General features: G+C 42.5%; 2 protein-coding genes across 4 annotated transcripts; one reads left to right on the forward strand and one right to left on the reverse strand.

Moving 5' to 3' along the window:
• The first annotated feature begins 2,670 nt into the window (after nucleotides 1-2,670).
• Nucleotides 2,671-9,108, forward strand: rmnd5b (required for meiotic nuclear division 5 homolog B). Of its 3 annotated transcripts, XM_083891193.1 has the most exons (11): nucleotides 2,671-2,708; nucleotides 4,666-4,854; nucleotides 5,045-5,187; nucleotides 5,267-5,404; nucleotides 5,552-5,652; nucleotides 5,800-5,966; nucleotides 6,151-6,316; nucleotides 6,432-6,534; nucleotides 6,620-6,774; nucleotides 7,177-7,257; nucleotides 7,399-9,108. In XM_083891193.1, the coding sequence occupies exons 2-10, from the start codon at nucleotides 4,716-4,718 to the stop codon at nucleotides 7,238-7,240; spliced, it is 1,176 nt and encodes a 391-aa protein (XP_083747319.1). In that variant the 5' UTR covers nucleotides 2,671-2,708; nucleotides 4,666-4,715; the 3' UTR covers nucleotides 7,241-7,257; nucleotides 7,399-9,108. The 3 variants fall into 3 exon arrangements, with proteins under 3 accessions (XP_083747319.1, XP_083747317.1, XP_083747318.1); XM_083891191.1 differs by having other exon boundaries at nucleotides 7,177-9,108; XM_083891192.1 differs by lacking the exon at nucleotides 2,671-2,708 and adding an exon at nucleotides 2,971-3,007 and having other exon boundaries at nucleotides 7,177-9,108.
• Nucleotides 9,109-11,508: 2,400 nt separating this feature from the next.
• n4bp3 (NEDD4 binding protein 3) lies at nucleotides 11,509-17,095 on the reverse strand (the record flags this gene model as incomplete). The annotated part of the gene is made up of 9 exons (XM_083891279.1): nucleotides 11,509-11,894; nucleotides 13,546-13,804; nucleotides 14,595-14,846; nucleotides 14,955-15,047; nucleotides 15,133-15,328; nucleotides 15,498-15,619; nucleotides 15,840-16,052; nucleotides 16,592-16,763; nucleotides 16,845-17,095. 9 exons carry the CDS (start codon nucleotides 17,093-17,095, stop codon nucleotides 11,509-11,511), a joined length of 1,944 nt encoding a protein of 647 aa, XP_083747405.1.
• Nucleotides 17,096-18,895: the final 1,800 nt, after the last annotated feature.

Raw genomic sequence — 18,895 nt, forward strand, 5'->3', positions numbered from 1 at the left:
CTGGGTAAGAACTTACTGAGTCTAACCTGATTCTTTTTTATTTTCCAGGCTGGGCTTTGGTTGGGCATTGGCTGTCCAGTGTGAGCCAGCCTGGGGTGCGGTGCTGGGGGTGGGTTTATAGTTAGCAGCAGGTGCTGATCCAGTCAGGACAGATGAGTGCGCTTGGAATTTGACACTTAAAGCCAGCTCAGTCACAGGGTTCCTCTATATATAGACCCATACTATCAGGGCCAGATAACGATAGCCTTAGCTGTATGCCTGGGCACACTGGTGTGGATACACATTGTCCGCTTAATCACTACACAAGTTTATATTTAGCATTGACTTGTCACTGAATGAATGCATATGCAGTGTATATGTGTTTATGCATTGTGTGTATGTGTATGAAGGCCATGGTGTGGCTGCAGGACAACAAGTCAAAGGTTAACATCGACCACCCAATCTACACAGCTCATATTCAGAACCCCTGTGTACTAGGGTTATAGTGCTCTCATGTTTCCAGTCAGTTTTTCCTTTAATGTTGAGACATCTTATTTTCCAGGGGTAATTGGAGAATGCACATGGAAGCTTGGCATGACATGACACGTGTACAGTCAAAACTGTCAAAACATTCTAGGGCACATCATTTACTCTACAATTCACTGTCGCTGCAAAAGCAGAACTCTTGGATCCTCATTGAGACTGCCTGGGCAGGTTTGATGACAGTGAGTTTAGGTGGGCCTCTGTCCCTCATGAGATTACCATTTACTGTCAGTCATCAAGTCTTTCACGCTGTGCAAATGGAAAATCTTTGATTGCAGCCCTGGCTAAATGTTCCATTAGTTTGTCACCAGCCTATAAAGTCAAGAAGCTATTTTATTTCATCATGCATACAAAATTTGGCCCACTCTTCCGTCTGAAGTGACATTGCCAGAAGTGCACATAGTATAGCTATTCATAATGGGACCTGGGTCTCTGACCTTGGTATGTTTAGTGAACCATGACTCAATACATACGGAGCTACTAAAGTCATGACACACATGGATCATAATGCACAACCATACAGCAAACTGCCATACATTATTTTATTATGGTTTGTACTTGAGACATAGGGAGTAAACAATGGCTCCTGAGAAAAATTATGTTTCAAAAGGTTGCATAGGGTGGCATGCAAGCATTTGATACGTGTGTGCTAGTTGCTAGCTACTAGTTACAAGTAACTAAATTTGAACCCCTGTAGTTGTGGCAGCATGGCATATGAGAACAGGACTCACAGGGAAAGAATGATGTGCACCTCAGCAATGGGAGCTTTAGTTTACATCACTGATAGATTAGTCACTCCAGCCTGCCTAAATCCAAAGACCTCACCCTTAGCAATGAAAATATCATGAATATGTGCAGCAAAAATAGGCTGTACAAGCTTCTTCAGCAAGAGGCATGGCAGGAAGTCTGATGTTCAGTGAACACATGTTGAGCAAATGTTGCCTGGCACATTATGCATAAAAATAAACAAAGATCATGGCTTACTTTTTCAGGTTAATCAGTTGTTTTTTTCTGCTGAGGCGCTGAGCTGATACTCCGCAAGGTTCCAGTCTCCTAAAGAGTTATCAACACAACTTTTTAAATGTCATAGAGGAGCCAGAACTTAATTATTTGTATGAATCGTTAAAACATTGTGTCATAAATAACAACTACAACTCCCTGCTCTCTTTATGGGAAGTAAAGTTAAGCTGATGGGAATGAGTTGAATTTATAAATATTGCTTTCATTAACCACAAAGAATGTATTTGTATACCACCTTTTAAAGGCAAACACAAGGCAACCATTACACACTTGACATACAACATCTTCATTTGTGTGAGAGAGCTAAAGACAGAGTAGAGATTGATGACTGCACCTATAATTCTAAAAGTATATAGTCTATCAATCAGTCTGTTTTGCCAAGGCATGAGCAGACAAGACATTCATATATTATTACAAATGTTTGAGTCCAAATACCAAAAAAGAGATGTACTATCTACCTTGTCAAATCCTTGTGTCCCTTGCTGTTCCAGTAACTGGTCCAGTAAGACCTCTGTCCTTGCAGAAAAAAAGTTTATCAATACAAAATTCAACAAATTAACATTGATGTTGTACAAAACATCAATCAAATGCAACCGTTCACAACAATGAAGTTACACAATTGGAAGCATTGGCTGATGTGCATTGTTATTGCTAACATATACTATATCATAATGACAATAATAACTGTGGTGATTTATAATCCTTCAATGTTCACTTATGTTTGTTATTTCAGTGCACTTCTTCTATTTTTAACCCTATTTTAACCCCCCACCCAGAAGTGGGTCCACTAACATAACATAACATAACATAACATATAACATAACATAACATAACCTAACATAACATAACATAACATAACATAACATAACATAACATAACATAGCATAGCATAGCATAGCATAGCACTGCATAGCATAGCATAACACAGCATAGCATAGCATAACATAACATAACGGAACCTACATTGACCAGTAAAGAATATCAAAAACTTCACTCCAAAGAGTAAGAGTTGCTGTCGACGGTAGTTTTGGATGTCGCTTTTATTGTGAAATATGTAGTGAAGGCAAACTGCGACACAGGAAGTTCCGCATTACGACTGCTGGTGAAGTGTTGCCATAACAGGCAAGTGGCTAACGCTAATGTTTGCTAACTAATTAGCACGACAGGTGAGTGTTGTTTTTGTAAACCCATCTAAAATTTCACTTAAACGGCTGTAGACATATGAAGTGTTTGGGTGATATGAAATAATCGGGATGTCAATGTCTCCTGAAATGATTTGGGTCGAGTCAGTGAGACGCTGGTTACACCAACTGGCTAACTGGCTGCTAGCAATGGCGAGCTTTTGTGGCTAGGGACTGTTCGCGTTTGTTTACGTTAGCTCTGCGACAACTCAGTACTTAAATTCACAGCAGGGAATCACAGGGTATTATTAACACTTGGTGACTGCTCGTGTTTATTTATTGTGGTGAGTAATATTTACACGGAATCTGATGTTTTGTGACTGAGACACTAGCGCTGTTAGCTTTAATGCTGGTTACCTCTGTTGCGGTAGGTGGACATTTTCTGTGTTCAGCTCGCAGTCGGCGAGTTTACGGCGAATTTGTGCTCATAGTACTAATAGTACTATTCGGATTTGTTCTAGTAAGACAGTTATACGAAAGCAGAGTGGAGCTTTAGAAACGACACCCCTCGTCAATATCTCTGCTTGTCACCTTATGGCTACTATGAATGTGAGTATGTTTGAGACGCTAGCGACGGCTGTCGTTAGTAAACACCAGGCCGCAGAGTACACTGTGTGCCTGCTTCCCATTTTACAAAGGCCTGCCAACGGTGGCTAGATGTTAGTGGTGTCACAACAGAACAATAATCATAGCAAATCTGCCTGTATCTCCCCTATCCTCATTCAAAAAAACGCCTGTTTCTCAGCTGTCAAATGTATTTTTTAACTCATTATACCTCAGGGCGTCTGTCAGCAGGGTGACAGTCATTAGGCAGTCTATCATCATAGCACTGTCTGTGATAGTGAAATCAGAAGGACTCGTGTATATCACCGTGTCCAAAGTTGAAGGAGTTTCTTTTGTGTTCCAGCATATTACAAAAGCCTGTTATCAACACACAATACAATGTGAAAAATAATAACATCAACACACTGGTCATCCATTTTATTACAACTATATTTTTACTTCAGTGTGTAGCTACACATACTACATACGATACTGTACACATAGTGACCACTTTTTTGAGGCACAAAGGACATCTAATTGTGTCAACTGCTTTATCCTCCACATGAGGGTTGCAGTGCTGCTGGTGCCGATCCCAGTTGACATAGTGCAAAGGACTGGTGGACAGGTCGCCAGTCCATCACATGGCCATTTAGCCGTTCTATTCAGGCATTGTTGTACGTGATTATCTCACTAGATCAGCAGTTTTTGAAATATTCAGACGAGTCAATCTGGCACCAACAACCATTTCATAATCGAAGTCATAAATCACCTGTTTTTCCACATTTTGTAAAATCTCAGAAGGTGGTGACTCAACATTGTTTCAGATTGTGACACGTTTTTGAAATATTTCACTTTTTTTTCCTCATTGGAATCAAATTAAAAGTGCCACTCAAAGGCAGGCAAGGTAGATCATGCTCAGATCAAAGGCAGCCATTTGTTTTAATTCAGTTCAACGGAGTGTTCTGCAGATTGAGAGCTTTGAACTGTGGAGGGCCCGATTACGCTTCTTAGTGTACAGCATGCTGGAAATTATTATTTTTTAGAAGACTTTAAAATTTAGAGTTAGACATATAGAGGTGTTTTATTCTGTTTATACAATGGCTAATAAATGGATAAGAAATTGGAAATGCAGATAAGTCACCGAAACAGTTATGCACTGACTGAAAAAAAACAGTTATCAAGATGTACAGTAAGTTGAGCTACTGTCGGTTTCATGGCTGTTTAGAATTACAGTATGTTTGAGGTTGTTTGGAAATAGCATCAGGCCATCTCCTTCACTTTTCCTACCTTAATTGCTATGGTCCCTGAACCAGACCCGTTGGTATTATTATATATCTCAAATTTGGGCAATTTATAGAAACTACTGATGTTTCCTTAAAATGTTTTCTTTTATCTCCAGGTGTCAGTGTTGTGTGTGTGAATGTCTGTGTGAGTGTTCCAGCCTGAAACATGGAACAGTGTGCGTGCGTGGAGCGGGAGCTGGAGAAGGTGCTCCATCGCTTCGTAATGTACGGCCACCAGTCTGAGGAGAGGCTAGACGAGCTTTTGCGCAGTGTCTGTGAGATACGAGGACAGCTAGTTGCTTTCGGTAAGAAAAAAAAGTATACACAATCATTGAATATAAGACAGAATTTTGTTATTATTATTATATTTATTTCTATAAGTGTTTTATTTTAATTTTAAATGCAAATGGATGTTGGTTTATTCCTCATAAATGAGGCTCATATACCGTAATTGTAGACATGCACATTTACAATACTCCCTTTTCTCTCTTGCAGGAGTACAAGATGCAGACTTATCAGTCTTGTCTCAGACTATGGCCCAGTGTTGTAAGAATATCAAAGAAACAGTGCAGATGCTAGCCTCCCGACATAAGGACATCCATGGTAGTGTGTCAAAAGTGGGCAAAGCCATTGACAGAGTAAGGACAACCGGTAACATTCTTTCAACATTTAACATTTGCCATACAAAAACATCATCTCTTATTTGTCTCTATTCAGAATTTCGATGCAGAAATCAGTGCTGTTGTGGCAGAGACGGTGTGGGACACCCCAGAGAGACAGAAATATCTGAGTGAGACAATAGTAGAGCACCTGTACAGACAAGGAATGCTCAGTGTGGCAGAGGATTTGTGTCAGGTAAATGGCTGTCAAAACTTCTATTTCACTAAAAGTAAATGGTAAAACCTCCCTATGAAAGGTGAACGTTGTCTAATGTAATCCATGTGTTTGTGAAGGTAATGTTTGGAATGCCACCACTAAAAATACCCCGTTTCTGTTTTCTAGGAGTCTGGTGTTGTTATAGATATGAGTATGAAACAGCCGTTCCTGGAGCTGAACAGGATCCTTGAAGCTCTGAGAATGCAGGATCTCAGGCCAGCACTAGAGTATGTTATTTTATCAAAATATATTTTATTGGTGGTTACCTCAATTCTTTCTGTTAACAAAGTCAACAGGTTTTATAATAATAATGCAAAACTAGATTGTTGCACATAAAGGTTGACTGTCCTCTTCCATGTCATGTGTCTCCTTAGGTGGGCTGTGACGAATCGGCAGCGACTTCTGGACCTGAACAGCAGTTTAGAGTTCAAGCTGCACCGTTTGTACTTTATCAGTCTGCTCAGTGGTGGAATTGGCAACCAAATGGAAGCTCTGCAGTACGCCAGACACTTTCAACCCTTTGCCTCTCAGCACCAGAGAGGTAGTCATAAACAGAGGCATAAACATTGACACACTTGCAAAGATGAATTGTATTTCACCGTTTTTAAGCATTCGAGGCTCTGACTCCTAAAAAGAAACCCTGCAAATCATTTGCAATCCTACATTACTCATATTAATAACATTGACTGTGTGGTGTTTTTTTTGTTTTTTTTTAACCTCTTCAGATATCCAGATCTTGATGGGCAGCCTGGTGTATCTGCGTCATGGCATTGAAAACTCTCCATATCGCACTCTGCTTGAGACCAATCAGTGGGCAGAGATTTGTAACATCTTTACCAGAGATGCCTGCGCGTTACTGGGACTCTCTGTCGAGTCTCCACTTAGTGTTAGGTTAGAAAACTATGACAGACCAGACTTGAAAAACAATGCTATTGCATTGACATCATGTGGTTGATTTATTTATTAATGATCGTGATCAGTATTTTATGTTTTTTTTTCTCCATAGCTTTGCATCAGGCTGCATGGCTCTGCCGGTGCTGATGAACATTAAGCAGGTGATAGAGCAGAGACAGTGCAGTGGAGTCTGGACACACAAAGATGAGCTGCCTGTGAGTCACTTCTTCAATTCCAAAAGGCATATCTCTTAATTATTTGTTCACAATCACTTAACGTGCACCTTGTCCTTTCATTCAGATTGAAATTGACCTTGGGAAGAAGTGCTGGTACCACTCCGTGTTTGCCTGCCCAATTCTTCGGCAGCAGACCTCGGAGAGCAACCCCCCCATGAAACTTATTTGCGGCCACGTCATCTCCAGAGATGCTCTCAACAAACTGACAAATGCTGGAAAGTAAGTTAGAAATCAAGATTGTGCGCTCAGTTGTGTTTCACCTAGTTAGCCAAATGCTAATTAATCAAAATGTTTGCATTTTGGGCCAGTGTCGCATCCAGATTCTGTTGTTTCATCCACAAAGGAAGTTATGTTTTTGGCTGCATTTGTCCTTCAGGGTCTGTGAGAAGCTTATTTAACAAATTAAAGAGTGCAATTTGATGAAATTCTATGGGAAAGTAGGCTATGACTAAATTTGGATCACCACTGGAAGTGTATTCACACTGTGAGAAGTCGAGCAACCTTGGCTGAAGTTTTTGCTTTCTCTGGATTACCGTGATCAGACATCTGCACTGTAAAATAAATATGGTTGTTTCAGTCGCTGTCATCTTAACATCCTGTTTTCTGTCTCCTCATCCTCAGGTTGAAATGCCCGTACTGCCCCATGGAGCAGAATCCGTCACATGCCAAACAGATCTACTTTTGATACCACACACTCTGCTCGTGAGTAAGGATGAAGTTCCCTGGAGCTCTTTACATTTCCAGGACCATTTGCTCTGGCAATTTCTCCCCCCTCGTCTCTGGCCTCTTGGCCTGTTATTGAAAGCATTAAGTTTTTTGTTTTTGTTTTTTTTTTTCTCCCAGTGAGCCACTGGATAGCCTTGGCCACACTTTTATCCATCTTGGACCCTCCAACTTTGAGTAGTACACAGAGTCCAGTGGAGATGATCCACCTACAAGCTGTTGTAGAGTGAGGAGTGTTTCATCAATGAGAATATCTTCATGAAGAAGCAAAGCACCTCTGAAAAAGGATACTTCATTGAAACTCATTCGCAAACGCCTGCGGAGTTATAGGCTTATCTTTTTAAATATGTAATACTTTATAGTGTTTGTTTGACTGCTTGAGTTGGATGACTGCTTCTTTCTTTTTTTTCTTTTTTTCTTTTTTTGACAGAAGCAGTGAAATGATTATTTTGGATGGGTGTGTGTTGGTAAATGGCAAAGATGAGCAGTTTTTTTTGACTACAGGATGGTAATAAACTTCTGTTCTATGTAAGAAAACCCACAGTGTAAGAAACTGTAGTAGGTTTATTATTTGCTGGTGAGGGGAACTGTGGAGGTCTGTCTTGATTGTGAGCAATTACTCTTCCATAATGTAATAAAGGCCGCACGTAGCTTGAAAGTCACTCTTGGCTGATGCATCCATTTGATCTGTAGAGCTAACTCATCAAAGGTGGAACAGCTTTTTTCCTTCTTTTTTTTTTTTTGTGACTGACTGCACCAGCAAGATTTTCCTCATTATAGAAGCCATTTCTCTTGTTCTGTGTATGTATTTAACAAACAATGACAAAAAAAAGAAACAAAAATATATACTACTGTGAAATGTGCTTTGTTTCTATTTTTCATTGCAACCGCCAGGACAGCTCATGTACAATAGTCAATTAAACTGAAGAGCAACACGCATAATCGACACCGCTGCGACACGCTCAGAGCTGACGATTCGCCGGCTCGCATCGCGGTTGTGCCATTTTCTCACTCTGCCCTGCATCGTGTTTCCTGAGCTTGCACGCCATGTGATTTGAAGATGTAAAGTGGTGTGACGGAAGCCGTATGGTCTGACTTGCAGTGACTGTAGGCTTGTGATTCAGCTTTACTCGTCGTGGGTGGGGGGAGTCCTCTGAACTTTGTGGCTGTTGTTTATTATATACTTAGAAAAATGCCTCTCCACTGAGTAGCTTTGTCTTTTATTTAAGATGGAGTCAGAAAAGAAACATTAGAATCTATACATTTTCCTCAGGGCTCATTGTAACCATTCATACAACACCTCACATTTAGCTTTACGCTGTACATTCAAGAAGGACTCTTTAAAGATTACACACATTCTACTTATTGAGGCTCATAGTTTGGGTGATACGGGAGTTTGTGGTCAAAGTGTGTTATCAGCACTGCATTTGAATGTACAACATGGTACATCCAGGTGAACATGGTAACAGTGCAGAGGTTTCTGGTGTCCTTTTGAAAACGGTGATGTCACCTCACGCTCTAGTGAGGCAAATTTATTCAACAAGCACTGCACCAGCATAACGCACACTAACTCTTATAAGGTAACACTTGGTTTGAAGTCAGAGTTTTAGGAGTTTAACGTCTCTTTGGGTTTCAGTTTGGTTGAAGTACACGTTTTTGTTTGGAATTTCCGCCGTTCTCTCTTTGGTTGACAATCATTCATTGCTACTTTTTGAGTGTTCCTTTTTGGTTAGGCCGATAGCTCTGTCTGTACTTCAGTTGGATTACTTTAGTTGAATGTTTGCATTCCCCGCTTTTGTGTGTTAACGCAGCCTTTATTGTAAATATTTATCCGATAACATGTTTCATATTTCTGCATCTGAAAATTCAAATAAAAAACTATACTCCAGGCTTGTGCTGGCGTTTTTTTTAGTTTTGTGGTGGAAATCGCCACTTCTCGTTACCACCACATGGCGGCGTTAGTGCTACATTAATAATACTAAACGAGAAGGCTCTGAACATCTCAATTTTCTGCTGTAAAATATTCTCTATTACTTAATCAGTTCATCAGATAAACAGCATTCTTGCTGATGGCATTCAGCTGCAATCCTCCTACAGAGTGATGATAACGTGTCGGGCAAGAATCTTTCTCATCCCACTTCAGTAAGTCATTCAACCCCTCCTGAGGAGTGCAGTTATATTAAGCCCTAGTTTATATAATAATGTTTATATAAAAGTAAAGGACTTGTGAGTCAGCCTCAGTTCATAACAATTCACATAGACAGACCCTAAAAACCGCCGCTTGTGCTGTTTTCTCCAACTTCACACTTTTTTTCCCCGAACAGCGTCTGCTCTCACTTATACCAAACATTCCCATAAACACGGCACATTTGACACTGCTTTAAATCTTAATCTCTACTAATTCCTGCCAAGATATCATTGGCTGTGCAGTACAATGGTTTCCATAGAAGTGTTTATTCTAGGGATCCTCCTGTTTTCATCTCAGCGGAGCTTCCATCCCACTGCAGGAGGTGGTATGTCAGAGCTGGACGCTGTAGAGCAGGGAGAGGCAGAGATAAGGATCCAAGGCTAAAACCTCTAAAAGCCACATTAGTCCCAAAAGCCTCTGTTGCTCCGTTCCCTCTGTCGTAAAGCTCTCGTCCTTGGGTTTTATTGGCACGTTTTGTGGAGATTTTAATCCCCGTCAGAGCAGACAGACACCACAGAGGGCGAATGCCATCAGTTACACCCTAGCAGATAAATTCTACAACAGACAAACTATTCATAAATAGTTTTTTCTGCAGCTGTTTACACACGGTACATTAACTCTTGTTACGTCACACCATACATGTTTATATACTTGTTTTTTTATTTATTATTATTATTGTTCATATTTTAATAATAAACAATACAATAGAGCGACTCCACCTATGTCATGCATTTACACGTTTGGGGACAAAATCACACCAATAAGAAGTGCAGAGTCATTCACCGTGTGCATCTGCTCGTTGCAATCCAAAGATAAGGAAGTGCGCCCAGTTATGACAGAAGGCCGATCAATAGAAGAACTATGTACAAAATATACCGACAGGAAACTGGTCAAATAAGTCCAACATTTTCACTTTTCTTTGTGGCAAATAATTGGTAGTAGTACCATGGCACCAGTTAGCTTTAATCCTCCCAGAGATGCAGCTCAGGTCCAGACAGAACCATCTGCACACATGGGTAGAGATTTTTCCCAGACCACAGTCGATCCCTTTGAACCATTTATACAGCAGTCCAGACCAGAAATTAACAACCAAACTGACACAAAACCATCACAATTGAAATATCAATATCTTCATTTACAGATTTACTATGGTTGGGCTGAAATCTTGAGCAGGACAGTCGACGTTGTTGGCTCTGAGGCCAAGGATCAACAAGGCACGGACAGTTTTTCTGTTTCTGTACAAGCTTATGGGACCAGTCTTTGCAAAAAAATAATGGCTTTGAAAAAATAAACTAGGTCGCATTGGGAAGAGAGTGGCAGAATCTATGGAAGCCCCATTTCTGCCAAGAAAAGATGAAAAATCTCGAAAAGTCGAAATTCCCTCAATATTTTTAGTTACTTATTAAAAATGGAGATACAGTACTGTGCAAAACTCTGTCAAATACTGTGATCATTGACCTTTGGATTAGAATGATGTACTTCCATATTAGCGAGCTGTCAATGAGTTTAACTCATGCAACATGTGTTTGTTAATGCTCAAGCATGTCTTGAATAATCCTGGTGTCATAGCATATAGTTATATTGTTTGACATGACAAACACAGGTTTTAGCAGTGACATTAATTAAGAATCCACTCCAGTTGTAGGAAAGCCAGGGTCATGCTATTAAGTTCTGGATGTGTTCCAATTAAGAAATAAACAAACTGCATGGTAATTACAGCATTGCTAAAAAAAATGGAAATGCACAGTACTGTTTGTTATTTATATTTATATTTATTACTAGCAATCATTTTCTTTTAGTGGGCGGTAAACATTTGTTTGGCATCACATCCTTTTTTCTCAACAAGTAAAATGAGATTTACAACAGCATCATTATAAATGGGAAGGTTGGACTTTTACTTTGTGTGTCACACAACCAAAGGGTTAATTTAGACTTTTCTCATTTTGACTCTGTAAAGTTTTCCTTCCTTGCAGACTCTGTCTTCCATAGCTGCCAAACGTCAAGGAGAAAAATAGTTTGCATTGCAAACAAATTGGACACATTCAAATTTCAGACGACTCGATCCTCTCTATCCACGGCAAACCAGAGGAAGGTCTGTCCTCTTGTTTTTCGCCAGCTCTCTCACTCCTCATCTCTGGCACTTCTCTTTCCAGAGTCCCATTTCTGCTCCCTCCTCCTCCACCACCTCCTCCTGCTCCTCGCTCTCTGCCTGCGTTCAGCTGGTGCAGTTCCCGCTCCAACAACTCACTGCGCCGGTACATCTCTAAGTAGCTGGCCTGCAGCTCCTTCTGGTAGCGGATGACCTTGTCCTTTTCCGTCTGCCATGTGTGCCTCTCTTCCTCAAAGGCCATGGCCTGGGCCTCGCTCTGGCGTCGCTCCAGCAGCAGCTCTGCACGCAGACGCTCCTCTGTGGGGCCCGCACAGCCTCCTGCAAACACAGAGGTTCACACGGCTTCAAATACAGTCCAGCAGTGCCATAGGGGAAATATAATGAAAGACGCTTGCTGCTTTTAAAAGGCGTGCACTTATAAACACACACACACACACACACACACACACACAGAACTCAAATAACCTGATCCTGGCTCCAAGGATGTCAGAGGTCTAACAAAGGAAACTAAAAATAGACGAGCTCCTGCTGGGTTGATAAGAAAGCCAGTTAGAACTAGGATATGATTAAGTAGATAAGTGTGGAATATAAATATCTTGCCTCTTTCACTGTTAATCTCTCTCTTAATACTTATCATGTCTTTGTAATAAGATTCCCAACCATTATATTTCTCTTGGTTATTTGTTATTATAGTGATGTGTGAGCAAATGTCTTGTTTGTGTTTGTGGCATCTCAGCATGGATCCTCATCGACTTCTTTCTTATTTTAACTCTCCCTTTATGGGACGTCACAGCAGATCATCTGCCTCCATCTTGTCCTCCTGTTTCACCAACTGTCCTCATGTCATCATCCATGAACCTTCACAATTCAGATGCCATCAGTGTCAGGAACTGCATGTTCTCAGACTGACTGTTGTAAACACTGCTGTCTGTCTACTGTGTTCAGACTTGAGTCAAAACCACTGCTTTAAAGATATTAAGACATAAGTGTGCATTCCATTTTTAGCGTGTAACTAGTTAATTTAACGCCCACACAAGTTGTGTAACACGGTCGGTGTAGTGGTTACCACTCTTCGCCTTTGCAGCAAGAAGACCCAGGTTGGAACAAAGGCCTTTCTGTGTGGAGTTTGCATGTTCTCGTCGTATGTCTGCGTGGGTTTCCTCCCACAGTCCAAGAACATGTAGATTTGGGAATTAGGCGAATTGGACACACTGAATTGAATGGTTGTTTGTCTCGTCTACGTGGCCCTGTGATGGACTGGTGACCTGTACTGTGAACCCTGCCTTTCGCCCCGTGTTCAAATTACGTGGGAGCTGAGCTCCCATAAAGAGGGGTCGAGCTCCCATGAAGGTAGTAAAATTGCACAACTGGGGGAGGGGGTGGGGGGGTTGTTAAAATATAACTAAAAAACCAAGGGCGTCGGTTTGTGTACTGATGGTGGTGACATGAACGCCAGATTGTCCCGACCAATATTAGAGACGGGGAAATGTGTACGTGTGCGCAGATTTTGTGAGTAAGCGGATTTTACGAGCATCAGTGAACGCATCACAGCCGAACATACATATCACTGCACAGTCACAGTCAATGCACTACTTAACATAAGTACTTCACTTAAGTCTTTCTCTAATACGGTGTATTGGTGTATCCCCCCATCCCCAATTATTAGAGACCCCACAAAGATAATATTACAATTCAAACACTGTTTCTCCCTATGTCAGCTGGTAGTGCCGGGCCATGACCCTCATGTGGAGGATACAGTGGTAGAAGATGCATGGATGATTTATATAACACATTTACAAATGAAATGTTTGCTATGCATGGCTATACAGTGGGACACTATGTGTTCATCACCTTTACTTGCCTCTCTGGTTCATAATAAATCACTTTAATGGCTGCAACAATCGCCATGTGTGTACTGTGACACATCATGGAATCACATCCAGTGAGTGAAGATGACATATCAGACTACCTGTTGCCCCAGTGGACGTCATCTCCTCGGCTCCTTTTCCCTCCTCTCGTGCGCTCTGAGAGGGAGATCTGTGACGCTGTGTCCCCTGCATGACGAGCTTCAGTGCATCTATCTGGTTCTCCCTGCCGCGCAGCTCCATGCGAGTCTCCCTGAGCTGCGTCTTCATCTGGAAGATCTCGCTCAGCTTCTGGGTCACTTCTGCCTGGGAGTCTCTCAGCTGCTGCTTCAGCAGGGAAATCTCACCTGACTTTTGGCAAACCTGAGAGACGGAGCAACACGGAGATATGGGGAAAGAGACATAGTCTGTATTAGAAAAGTGGTTTGCAGGGGGAGTCTAACCAGGAAGTAAATATGTATCAAATAGTCACCAGGGGGCAGCACCAATGGTTGCATAAAAGAACTCTGTCTGTTTCCCTGAGGAGTTAATGGTCCCAATTAGTTTTAGCTCCTCTTCAATAGAAGCTCCTGCAGCTCACACAGTTCTGTCATGCAACCCTCTGAACCAAAACAACCCCATTTTGGCAGGAAGCCAACAGACAGTATATACCTGGCAATATGCCAGGCTACTTGTGTTTTTGAAAACGTGAAGTTGGTGGATGGCTGCCGTGCCCTGGGATGTCAAAACAGTTGGGGACAAGCGGACGGGAGAGCATTTTTACCAGATCACCAAAGATCGTGAGACACTAGAGTTGGATCACTGCCATAAAATACACTGAAAGCAAGCATAGAGGACAGAGTGATGGGAAAACAGAGGCAATGGATTCCACTTGTGTAGAGATCGATTCATATCAGATACCAAACCTAACTTTAATGTTTATTTTACATGGTTTTATTTACAAGTCCATGCATTCTGTAGAGTAGGATGAGGAAAAGTTGGCCTAATTTTGCAATCGGAAGACAACGTCCACTTTCTATACCAGTCTATGGATAGGGAAAGGAAAAACTTCACTTTTTGTTTTAAGTGAACTTGCAGTCCATGTTGTAATCACTTAATCAGGTCAAACAAGAAAGAAACTCAGTTATCTAGTCTGATCTCTGTAAGTCCTAACCTCCCACTGCGTCTCCTCCAGCGTTGGGCTGGTTCGCTTCACCGTCGCTCCATCCTCCTCACTCTTCTCCTTTTTCAGGCCGTCGAGCTCCTCCTGCAGTCGGTTCTTCTCCTGCTGCGCCTTGAACAACTGCAACTGCAGGCTGCGCTGGGAACGCTGGGCATGCTGGGAAACCTGGCGCAGCTTGGCTGCATAGAGGCGCTTCAGCTCCTCCACCTCTTGCTCCCACAGACGCTGTTTCCCTTCGAAGACCTGCATGAGGCGAGCAGATGGGGCGGGGGGGGGGGGGGGTTAGACTTCAAGCGAGGGGTGGATGAATATAAAGGTTGATGAAGAACAGACAAATAAACCGAGATTCACCTGAACGATAGCGCCCTCGCTCTCGTCCAGGTTTCTTTTCATCTGTTTTAGCTCATGCTCTTTCTCCACCAGACGCTCCTCCAGATCACGCACCTGCACAGGACAGCAGCATGAACGACTTATCAGTCTGAACGCCGTACTGACCTGCTCCTCCTCACATCGTCCACTGCATCCTTACCACTTCCTCTACAGACAGAGACAGTGTCCATTCATAAGGAGGTGGAGCCTCCCCTCCGTATGGGGTCAGGCGACTCAGGGTTGCCATGCTCCGACACGCCATTTCCCCTATAGCCACGCCCTCTGATCCTATAGCCTTCTGACCCAGCGAGCTACGATCCAGTGAGCCTATGGTGTTGATGTGGCCCATCGATGCACTACAGCAAAAAAGAGAGAAACCATAAAATCTATTAATTATATTCTATCACTTCTATTATCACTTCCCACACAGTCATTACAATTTTTTTAATTTTTTTTTAAATACAATCCAAAAAAAACAATTATAGCAACACAGTTGACTATAAAGGAAAGAATACTGCAGCCGACCTGATGTGAGCCAGGTGTGGGCGGAAGGGAGGGCGGTACGGCGGCAGGCTGCTCATAGAGTTATGACCCGAGTCTGACAGGTTATCATCCTCCTGGCTCAGCCCACGCATCGAGGAGGGAGCCTACACACATTTGTGCCGTTATTCATCACTTCAGCATGAATTAAGTCGAGAAAAGGTTTATTTTAATGAGTAAATAATGACTGAATAAACTCTAGAATCATAAGTAGGCCCAAAACTCAACTTCAGTCCAGTTAGTGGTAATAACTGGGCATAGACAATCATGATTATGAATCGGATCATGGTTTTAAGGCAATTAAGTTTTTATCAAATGCTCAGGTACCTTGTTACCACTCGATGTCTGTGGTCCGTGACGAGAGGGCGAAGAAGAAGAAGAGGAGGTGGAGACCGCTTTAGGGACATGGGCATACGCTCTGTGCAGCCCGTTGGAAAGACCATGGTCCACGTCCTCCGACTTGGAAGAAGGATAGAGGTTCTGCATAGAGCTGAAGTTTTTGGGGGTGACGGGTTTAAAGGCCGACGATCTGAATCGAGCCTGGAGACGGAAAAGCAAGAGAAGGGGTGAGAAAGACCTCACTCACGTCAGAGGAGAGCGAGCGATGCAGCATCTATCACAATGTTTCTATTAAATCAATAAATTCCACCCTCTATCTTCTTTTCCGTTAATCAATTCAAACTTGCACGCCCTCCCCCTTGAAAAAAAAAGAAGAAAAAGTGGGATTTGATTGCAGCGATAAATCCAGAACACAGCAGGGGGCAGATTCTCAACCTGTGCTGCTGCAGGTTGATGTATGCAGGGAGCAGTCTATGGGTGTGTTGGTTTGCAGAGACGCATAAATGTGATGCTGATCAATTCAACCATCGTCACAACCAGTTACATAGATCACCTTTAAAAAGAACCCAGTCATTCGCCTGAATCAGTGAATGAAACTCAGTCAATCGTCACACTGATAATGAAAGGTATTGATGGGATGTATTGCTGCTGGATGACCTCCACTTTGAGACCTTGAAGTAAAGGTCTCCCTGTGTTTTCTTGTTTTTACCTCAGGATTACATTATTAATACAATACGTACCTTTTCATACTTGCCCCCACTTGGCAGTGAGTTCTTGGTCAGATCGACCTCTGTGCCGTCTTTATGGTAGACCTTAGTGTACATGCTGTCCTCTTCATGGCCACTGACGGAGCTCAGACCAGACGCGACGTCCTTCTGGCCGTCGCTGCCTGGGTTTGCTTTAGGCTCCTTTCTGTTTGGGAGTACAGGAGGTGAACTGAGGTCAGTAAAATATGTCCTACACATGCTCCTGCTTCTTTATAGCAGCACTCACCTGGTGATGTTGAGGTAGTTGAGTAGCTCTCTTTGGGTAAAGCCTTTCTTCAGGAGGCCGCTGGTGTGTTTAGGTCTCACCTGGGGTCCAGCTGCACGGCTGCTTTTAGATGGAGACACATCTGGCCTCTCCACCAGGCTGCCGACACTTCCCATGCCACAACGGGAGGAGAGGGGCGGGGCCGTGAAAGGGTTACGGAAGTTTTTGTTGGGGCCGCGGGTCAGAGGAAGAGTCTGGATTGACGTTGCCATTGGTTACAGGGCTCTGTGGGGGAGTAAGGCGTTCTGTAGAAAAGAGGAGTGGTACAGAATGAGTTGAGCGCTCATAGGCAAGTCGACCAGGTTATAATGACAAACAAGATAATGCTTTACATTTAAAGGAGTCATATTATACCCTATTTCTCCAAGTTAAACTAGTTCCCTGTTGTCCTAATGAACATGTCTGTGACATGCTTTGGTCAAAATACCATAAGGATGAAGCACCACAGCAGTTCAAGCACCCTGCCAAAACAGCCCTGTTCAGAACACTCAGTTTAGTAGTATCTCTTTAGGTGCACCTAAAAAAAACTAACAAAAAAAGTAAACTGAAACTTCAGGGACAGGAATTTACATCAGCCACAGAGGCTACTGGGAGCTAACAGCAGTTAGCATTTGGAAAAGTGATCATTTGCAGGCTCTAGCAGGCACATTGCCGTCATATATAACATGTATCCACTGGACAGATAAATCCTCTGAGGCTGGAAGTTTGTGTAGAACTCTGTGCTGCACTGTGGAGCCAAGAATAGAATTTTTCGCGGACTTTGTGGACTTCCAGTTTGTGGTGGCAACATCCCAGCGTCGCACAACAGCAATATTACACTTGTAAAGTGTGACAGCTGCAAACACAAAGGAGTACCCACGAAAAGTTTCCGAAGTAAATTGTACTGCTCAAAAAACCTACTCTTTGAAGATAAAGGACAATGTTTTTTCAGTTCACAAAGAGCCAAACAGAGGCCGAACAAAAACAACAAATCCACAAAAGAGGACAGAAATCACTTTTATTCCCAACGACAGCCTCCATCATCGTCAATTTGGACTTGCTCTCACAGACCGGAGATGCCGGAGATTGAACCCAGGATCACGTACATGTGAAGCGTCTGACACTGTCATCACAAAGCCGCGATGCGCTTGTAGCAACACATTCAAATGTGTTGTTTTCTCACTCTTACTGAGACAACTTCCACCTTCTTTACTCCTGCGATTGGATGTAGATCTCTGGAGGGAGACAGTGTGAGCTGATGGGACGTTTCATCAGCTGTGTTTCTGTGAGCAGACAGCTGTCTGCAGGCACAGCTACAATAACTGTTACAACAGCACAGCTCTACAGAATAAATAAACACACACTGACAAACTGACCCCATGCTGACCTACTTACAGGAGAACAGTAAATGCCTTTTACAAAGAGGACAAATCCCAGAGCAATATGATCAGATTTTTTATTTACATCATGTTGTTTCTTCAGCATATATAGCACGTTATCAGCCCATTACATAATCCTGATACAGCAAGGTTACTATGGGGTCTTCAGTTTCCGATATACATAAAAGGGCTTTGGCACCAGCTCAATTAGTTTGCATTTCCTGCCTCTTATGGAAATCATGTGTATCCACAGTGTACTCATCACACAGCACGTCTTTAGATGCATGAATGCATTTTGAATAGATGTGATGTCTGTGTGCAAATGTTTTCTGTCAACTTTGGCACAACTTTTAACCCCCAACACCTGCCTCAGAGGCCGCATTGTTTTGGGCGCTCGAGTTTGAGCATCTTCAGGCTCCTCACGACTCCTCCACGCCAATATCATTTTTCAGTTCACCCACATATACCCCTTCTCTTCCTTCTTTTCAGACAAACTCATTAAGGATTGCTATTGATTTCACCCCTCTGACCCTCTCTCTCTCGCTTCTCGTGCATAAACATCCCCGGCGGCCGTAAAATTCTCGAGACCATAAAACACCACAAACGCGCTGCAATCTTTCAGACCATAAACAGGACCTGAGGGAGGCAAATCCT

Source organism: Microchirus variegatus, assembly GCF_963457635.1.
Source record: "Microchirus variegatus genome assembly, chromosome: 6".
NCBI classification, from domain to species: domain Eukaryota; kingdom Metazoa; phylum Chordata; class Actinopteri; order Pleuronectiformes; family Soleidae; genus Microchirus; species Microchirus variegatus.

What these genes read in the sequence shown, in the direction of transcription:
- rmnd5b (XM_083891191.1), top strand. Translation starts at nt 4,716, where the DNA reads ATGGAACAGTGTGCGTGCGTGGAGCGGGAGCTGGAGAAGGTGCTCCAT. An exon ending in CACACAAAGATGAGCTGCCT is followed by an intron (nt 6,535 to 6,619) that starts GTGAGTCACTTC and finishes CCTTTCATTCAG; the next exon opens with ATTGAAATTGACCTTGGGAA. An exon ending in AAACTGACAAATGCTGGAAA is followed by an intron (nt 6,775 to 7,176) that starts GTAAGTTAGAAA and finishes CCTCATCCTCAG; the next exon opens with GTTGAAATGCCCGTACTGCC.